The sequence below is a fragment of the Ochlerotatus camptorhynchus genome, unplaced genomic scaffold, assembly GCF_037179485.1.
Source record: "Ochlerotatus camptorhynchus isolate MF236.1 unplaced genomic scaffold, CSIRO-AGI_Acam_v1.1 ptg000136l, whole genome shotgun sequence".
Lineage (NCBI taxonomy): Eukaryota > Metazoa > Arthropoda > Insecta > Diptera > Culicidae > Ochlerotatus > Ochlerotatus camptorhynchus.
In genome coordinates this window covers 1,024,179-1,032,587 of record NW_027040626.1, presented here as the reverse complement: position 1 = coordinate 1,032,587, position 8,409 = coordinate 1,024,179, and the positions used below count along the sequence as shown (strand labels likewise).

Sequence of the window (8,409 nt, the reverse complement as noted above, 5' to 3'; positions counted from 1 at the left end):
ATATCCTCCTTCTAGTAGTTCTCACTTCGTAATGCAGGTGGCGAAAGATTGGAAAAGTTTCACTGCAAGACGCCAATACTTGCTCCTTTTTTTCTACCGAAACTCCCTCGAGGCGAGGGCTGCCTAAACTCGCTGGGCAAGAGTATTTGAAAATCTCCAATGAGTTTGAGGAGTTTCAAGTGAAAACCGAGGGGGGCGACTCAATATAAGGTGCAGGAATTTTTTTGCTTTGCTGTTGTCAGATGCACTTGCGCTTAATAGATAGAAACACGATTGATTATGATTTTGAAGATTTCCTGCCAAAAGGTGGAGAGCGATGTAAGAAGATGGGTTTAAATGCAAGAGATGAAAAAAGATTTTTCGTAGATTGATTCGCTAGTGTGAGATTTTTCGACCATTTAAAATCGAGATTTAGATGTGCCGCCCCCCTCGGTGAAAACCTACATCTTACTTACGGTTTTCCTTCTTTTTGTCTCCTCCAAACCAAACCGCTCTCGTTGGGGCTTATTGGCGTTGACAGCGACTCTGTAGCGCTTTACTCCTATGAGAAAATCCAAAAGCAAACGTCAGACTGTGCGTGAAACATGGCGGACTACTATCCTTTCCCTCCACCGAAAATTCCCTTAAGAAACTGTCTATATTTGCTGGAAGAGCAAATTTTTCGACGGTTCCGTCAACGCCAATTACGGATGTCACTTCACGGTGAAAACTTGTCACTTATCGTCACGGTGAAGTGATTACCATTTGATTTGTACGGCAATCACTGCTTTCATACTGAATATCACTTCCTTATCACCGTGTAGTGACATTCGTAATAAGGCCCGTTATGAGCCTACCCTAATACAACTTGTATCGTTATTTTGTTTAACGACGTAATCGGGGTATAATCCATTTGTGGAATAGTTCAATCTTTTGGGATATCGTTCGTTAATGGTATTTTTTTTTTATTAGGGTTTCGCTCCAATCAGAGGGACTGGTTGTAACATTTCACAACGGCGACCTTTCATAGCAGAAAAATACAATCGTCGTTTGTTACTACATACAGGCAACTCTCCACAGCTCGATGTCCATTAACTCGATATCGAGTTATAGAACCATAGTAGAAATGAATTTCATGCCTACTGTGATAGCAATTTTGTACGGGATTGTTATTTTATAACTCGATGGTCCCTTCAATATCGAATTGTAGAGAGTTCACTGTATTAGAAGATCAAGGCATGTGATATAAATAAAACGGATGTCCCTACTCTAGCGAGCCTCTCTGTACTGTACAGAAAAGAGCAAAAAATCAATACTGGTCGGTAGACTAATCGAGCTGACTTAGAATGAAAATGGCTGAAATGCAATTACATTTGTGCTTATAATTGGTTACGTTTGAATTAAAAGTGATTCCCATTTGATTTCTACGGCAATCACGGCTCTTATTGCGAGCATCACTTCCTTATCGCCGTGTAGTGACACCCGTAATAAGGTCCTAAAACATATTGCTTACTAGTCAAATGTTTCATATTTCAACACTTAAAATCATTCGATGAGTGCAGCATAAGGACGGTTTAACCCCTTACCCCTTGTTTTGAGAAGCAAAAATGTATTTTTGAAAAAAAAGGCTAGAACAAAAGATGTTCCGTTCAGCGAATTATCGAATTCAGTTTTTTTTTAATTTAAAATCAATAGTACCTAAGCTAATTGTTTTACAGTTACACATTTGAATTCTCATGAAAACTTATAGACGAGAATAAAAAGCACACAGAGGAGCTTAAATAAGTGCTGACTATTTAATGGCAAATTGACAAACATGAGACGGACCAAAAAGTTGTGGATCACCTGTACTACAATGGGAAGGAGAGGGTTAGTTAAACCATTAAACATTGACGAGTGTATTGATTATTTGCTCATATGCTTACTTTGATAAGTTTTAGGAAATTGTTGCATTGAAATTCAGTTCTTAGCTGTTCAATTTAGCTATCCTTTTTTTATTTCTTGAGAGGATGACCATCCATCCTGGGCGTTACAGAAAGAGGCGAAAATCCGACAGAATAACGAGAGTAAATACGATACAGCAGTATTAAAGGTACTTGAGACTATCGCAATGTGGCTTATACTCCATATGTGTCGAAGGAGGTAGGTTCAGAATTCTTCGTAACGTGTCCCGGATTCGGTTGGTACTGGTTGTGTCTGTTGCGGTTCGATTCCAGATCGATAAAAGATCTTCTGGAAATTGTGTCGACAGTACGACACCACATATTTCCGGACCCACCAGGAACTGCTCTCCGAGCATTGCCATGCATACGTTCTCCCATGCGCGGTCGATTTTGTTTTTCTTCAACCGAATTACCCATTTACCACCACGCACATTTCCAGGGTCCTCCCACATGGGTTTTATGCCACTCTGTAAAAGTAGATGGAAAATATGAAAAATTTAACTTTTGTTTTTATATGAGAACACAATCAGTTAGTAGGATGATTTCAAAAATAAGGCTCACTTTTCAAACATTGTAAACACAATCAAGTGAAGTAGTAAAACAAGATATCGTATAAACTTAATGTATCTGCTATATGCAGACGATTTATGTGCTTCTGCAAATGTCTAGTATGAGAATTTAATTCCTTTGTCTTTTGTTTCTGTTTATTAGTTTTTGTTTGTCTTGTCACCCCGTCTCGATGAGTCTCATCGTCACCTACTGGTCATCATAGCCGGTCGAACTACAGACGAATCTATAATTGCACTACCATTCATACCTAAGAGGAAGAGGAGACAATAGGGTGCCTTATTGATTTTTTGTCAACGTATAGAAACGCGAGAATGTTTACAACAGGGAATATATTTTCTTGTATTTTGACAGTCGACTGCGTACCCCTTTTAACCTCGGGTAAGCCGCGAGTATTTGGCCCAACTCCTACTAGACATAGAAGTAAGTGAATTTTGTTACATACAATGAACAATTAATTATCGGCTCCGCAAAGCTAGTGCGATTGAGCCTTCCAAATAAATGAACTGGATTAAAAAAACGCTAATTTATCATTGATGGGGTTGATTTGCACAGTTCACACTTTGATAGGTAACTTTTTCTTATTTTTTTATTATTATAGTCACTTTAACACTCTTGGGTTATTCGTGACTTGTTCGGGAATAAGATTTGAACTCGTGACTTTGGATGTTAACCACTACACCGGAGCCGTCGCCTCGGAAGGTAACTTAATTAAGGTGAAACGGTACGTCATACAACAATAGCTGTCCTCACAATCATTAAATAACCGTGTTGTGGTATGTGTACGAAATACGACTTCGACAGAAATAGTAAATTACTGACTACATACCTTGAAAGATGGGTCAACATTGTATGAACAAGGACTGGATGCATATTGTAACATTTTTCCACCAAAATATTGCGATTTTATTCACCCGATCGTAATAAATATATAAATACTAAGTAATAGCTATTGTATAAATTAAGTATTTCCAAGTATCTGATAAGTATTCTTAAGTATTTTAAGTTTTGGTTACTTTTAATCGTAGTGACCGATTACTAATGTTGTTTGTTTGTTGTTGTATATTCTGTTACGTTCAATCACGTACTTAAGCATATAAATACTAGTTTAAAACTTGTTTAAATTAATTAAAAGGATAGCGTAGGGGAGAGGGGGGTTGCTTCATTGATGTTCATTATTATTTTTAAATTAACTTCTCTATATTGCATGCTCCGTCTATTCCGATAGAAAGGAAAAGGCCGTTCCGGTGGTACTGGTAGTGACCGTCGCTGAAGACGGCAACGACGACTGGGTAGTGGTGAGAGTAGGAATACCATATGGTATCCTAAAGCTGGACATGTCTTCCTTTCAAATCTTTATTAATTTTCTAATAATATTATCAAAACAATTATTTTCAAAGAACTTTGTTTGCTGGTTTTATATAACAGAGTTTTATAAGTCATTCGCTGATTAGAACACAACTTCATCTTATTCTCTGAATGTCATACATAGCATCGGTTCAATACCTATATTTAAAAAAATCAATTCTTAGAAAATACCATCTATCATTAATTTAGAGATGAACTAGCCTAAGGCTAAAAATCTCTTTAATAAAGATTAAAAAAATCGATCATTAATTACTTTTCATGAATTTTGTGATAGTGCAAATATTTTCAAAACATTAGCTAAAAATCGGTCAAAAAATAACGCGGGATGAGCGAGGACATCAAGGTGGTGACCGTTTCCAAGTATAACTGTAATCTGGGATGATACTGGAATACTTTTGGATGGTGCTGGAGTCACTACCGGAATACTTCAAGATCGGAGAACCTCCACTCAAGCAAAATCGTTTCATTTTACATTTACCACTCACTCACACGCATACAACATCAAAAACGAACAGCACCTTGTGTGAGCCGCACTAATTAGGTTTTGCACCGTCGGGGTTAACCTCAATCTGATGACAGTTTAGTGGTACTGTTTACGTGGACTTAGTCGTTTTTTTCTTGGGTGGATTTTCTCGATAATTTTTCAGACTGCAGTGAGATGCAGACCACACTTCTGCAATGTCCACGAGCAACATCCTTTCATCGCGCTGTTCCTCGACAATTTTCAAGTTAAAATTCGGAAATTTTTGATTTTTTTTTTTTCGAAAAAACGACTAAGTGCTTGTAAACAGTACCACTGAACTGTCAAAAAGGTTCAGCCGATTAACACTGAGTTCATTTGTGACGTCACGCTGCAGAACCTAATTTCGTTCGTATTCGCATTGCTTTTTATTTTCTTAGATGAACGCAGAATTGAGCAAAACAGACAGCTGAGCGTAACATGAATGATTCTGAGTGTAGTAGGTTCTGCAGCGTGACGTCACGAATGAACTCAGTGTTAATCGGCTGAACCTTTTTGACAGTTCAGTGGTACTGTTTACAAGCACTTAGTCGTTTTTTCGAAAAAAAAAATTCTAAAATTTCCGAAATTTAACATGAAAATTGTCGAGGAACAGCGCGTTGAAAGGATGTTGCTCTTGGACATGAAGAAGTGTGGTTTACATCTCACTGCAGTCTGAAAAATTATCGAGAAAATCCACCCAAGAAAAAATCGACTAAGTCCACGTAAACAGTACCACTGAACTGTCATCAGATTGAGGTTAACCCCGACGGTGCAAAACCTAATTGTCACCTCTTCTCTTAGAGTTATAGAGTAACATTTGAAATGGACCTATGCCCAAAACGTAAACAAACCAAAAAATGAATTTTAAATTTTTCCGACACTATTCAATTCATATTTAAGAAAATTGAAGTATTTTTGGCATTTATATTGTTCACAATAACAATAGTAACTGTATATCAGTATACAACATTCAAAAATATATATGAAAATCGATTACAATTTAATTTCATAAACTAATAAACCTTTTAGTGAATCTTTCACTGGATAGGCCCTTTTTGTTAAGCCGTTGTGACTGTCATCAGAAATGGTAGCCCTTTGCTAAGCCTTTTCGCAACGTCAAATAAATTCAAAACAAATCATCGGCCCTGCCTCAAGCAGTAGGGCCATAGAGGTAACTCTAAGACTAGAAGGTCCCGAAATAACGTGTTCAAATTTTTGGCTCAGCTCTGGTACTCTCTTCGGTCCCAAGCTAATCGATTCACCCCTCGAAACATGGGAAAATCCACTAACCCCTCATTTTATCTGTCAAACTTTCATAGCGAATCAAAACAAACATTGTGTAGTAGTAGAATTTCGACTAGAATGGGGTACTTTAATCGTTTGCATGGGACCAATAGGCTAGTCAGGTAGTGAGCCAATTTAAAATCGTTAGTTTCGTATTGATTGTTGGTAGGGCCTAGCTTTGGTTTAAAAAATTTTAATCATCGGCCCTTCTACGTCACTAGGCCTATTAATGAAATAAAATAAATGAATGGTTGGCCGTTTTAGCGTGCGGGCCTATTAATGAATCGAAAAATTTCGATGATCGGCCGGTTCGAAAATCGAGTTATTTTTAATGATTTTTCTCGACTGATGAATCTACGCGAAACTGCAACAGCGCATGCGACACCTAGGTTTGAAATCCAAAACCAGAAAAGTGATGATGTACTAAAAAATATTCCATACGATTTGACAGCTAGCAAAACATCATTATCATTTTAACATCATTTCCATCTGCTGGCCGACCATAACGTAGATTCATCAATTATGCGGAACTTTCCTACACGATTAGTAGCTATCAAGCGGTGCTAAAGAATGGTATCAAAACCCGATTTGTTTACGTTGTGGACATAGGCCTATTTCAAATGTTACTCTACAGTTTATCCTTCTTTCCTTCTACTGCTGTCAGTTCTGAGCAGAGCTGGTAAATATCACGGCCGTCATGTGACGATGAGAAAATAGGTCCTCTCACCATCACGAGACGAAACTACCTATCATTAGCTTTCTTGTCATTTTTCAATGATCAGGCACTCATGAGAATAATTCTTATGCAGTTTTGACATCAACATTTCGATCTGTTTTAGATGAACTTAAGCAAACAACCGTATTTTATCGGTAGAGTGAATATTGAGTGAAATTGAGCCTTTAGTGGACCCTACACGACTGTTTGTATTGACAATAATCGTATTGTCAATATATTTTATATTGACGTCAATACATCGGTATTGACAATATTTCTGTATTCACATCATCAATATTATTGTCAATACTTGTAAGTATTGACAATATTTCTTACCGTGTGGGGTTTGCTTTAAGCAAACCCCACACGCATCAATATATTGACGCGAAGGGGAATTATTGACAATAATATTGATGATGTGAATTCAGAAATATTGTCAATCTCGATATATTGACGTCAATATAGAATGTATTGACAATACGATTATTGTCAATAAAAGCAATCGTGTAGGGTCCACTTGTGGGGTGCACTTAAGTCGGCCTGTTTTATGACACATTAGTATGATCGTTTGTTTTTCAAAACCTTCCTCAGAGTGAGGTTCGCCCTGACAAAAAAGTTCGGTTTCGCATTGTATGAACAAAAATCTGCGCAAGAGGGGAGGGGAGGTGTAAAAATCGCATTAAAACTGTTTACGTAGTTCACTTACATAAAAGAAAGTGCTGTTAATGGGCGACCCCGGCGTAGTGGTTAGCATCCATACCTCTCACGCCAAAGTCACGAGTTTAAATCTCACCCCCGGACAAGTCACGAATGACCCAAGACCGTTAGAGTGACTATAATTAAAATAAAAAAAAGAAAGTGCTGTTCATAAACTACGTAGACACTTTAAGGGGGAGTGGTTGGCGGAAAGTCTACAGTCCATACATTTTTTTTAAATTGATGGTTATCGGCACAGGGTGAGAAGAAACCGCTTAAAAACTATCTACTTAATGCAGCAACTTTGTTCTGAAAAAGGAAGCGAAAATCAGGCAAAATAGGATTTACCCTTTCCTGTTCATTTGAGCAAGCAGTCTAATTAGTTACGTGGGATAGGTATTCAGCTAACTTATGCAAAAGCATAAAAAATACAATCAAACTTACCTTAAACAGATGTAACTTTCGGAACGGTTTCAATACGGTAGGCTTAACTAAATGGCAATAGAGCGTCCACCACTGCTCTACACTGGCACATCGCCCTACAAAGTGTAGCGATTTCCCGTATTCCTAAAATAAGATGCAACAGAAAAAGAGCTAAGTTCAACTAGCCCCATCACGGACAGCTCAGAGGATGGTTCCATACCGCAGCCCTATGTGACCCTTTCTTCCCAAACCAAAGACAGTACGTGTACTGTAACTTGTGCTCTCCCGGTCCAATCTCCAACGGTTCCAGCTTATCGACGTCAAAATCTGTACCTTCGTCACCACTGTCATCGCTGTCGCTACCGTAGGGCTTTAGTCTGCAATGGAAGCGAGAATATTACGATCCTGAAAGCAATCCTCGCAGTTCCAAAATATAACCTAAAAACATAAAACCACATAAATGGCGATAAACTTACGCATCGTACTTGTTAGTCATTTTGTTAGGACTTTTCCTTGGTGTCCGCAGTCGTTACACTAGAAGAATTACGATAGTCTTGGAAATATATCACAGATTTAAACGATTACTGAAGCTTCTTTGACGATTTTTAAAAATTTGATTTGATTGAAAAGAAAACAACTTTAACTTTTTGACTCGTTCGTCAGATTTCTTTTAAGCTTGCCTGCAAAACTACTGATAGAACAATAATTTTGCATGTCAATGGCTCGGCAATGTAAACATGCCATCCCTTTCATATACGTTGCTGCGTGCAATAGCTACGTGACGTCAAATTAGCAGTACGGTTACACAAGGAAGGAAGAAAGAAGACAGCAAAAGTGTCAGATCTCTCTCTTTAATGGTCCAGGCCTCTTATTATTCACATAGGATTACGACTCGAGTTGCGATGACAGCTCAGGGGCGGAAAACAAGTCAT

The 8,409-nt window shown here is 38.0% G+C and overlaps 1 protein-coding gene across 2 annotated transcripts; it reads right to left on the bottom strand.

Annotated features, from left to right (window-relative positions):
* Window positions 1-1,987: 1,987 nt before the first annotated feature.
* eIF4EHP (eukaryotic translation initiation factor 4E homologous protein) lies at window positions 1,988-8,156 on the bottom strand. Of its 2 annotated transcripts, none has more exons than XM_065220895.1 (4): window positions 7,954-8,156; window positions 7,698-7,854; window positions 7,499-7,621; window positions 1,988-2,389 (listed from the first exon to the last, which is right to left on the bottom strand). In XM_065220895.1, the coding sequence occupies exons 1-4, from the start codon at window positions 7,971-7,973 to the stop codon at window positions 2,066-2,068; spliced, it is 624 nt and encodes a 207-aa protein (XP_065076967.1). In that variant the 5' UTR covers window positions 7,974-8,156; the 3' UTR covers window positions 1,988-2,065. The 2 variants fall into 2 exon arrangements, with proteins under 2 accessions (XP_065076967.1, XP_065076968.1); XM_065220896.1 differs by having other exon boundaries at window positions 7,963-8,156.
* Between the last annotated feature and the right edge of the window lie 253 nt (window positions 8,157-8,409).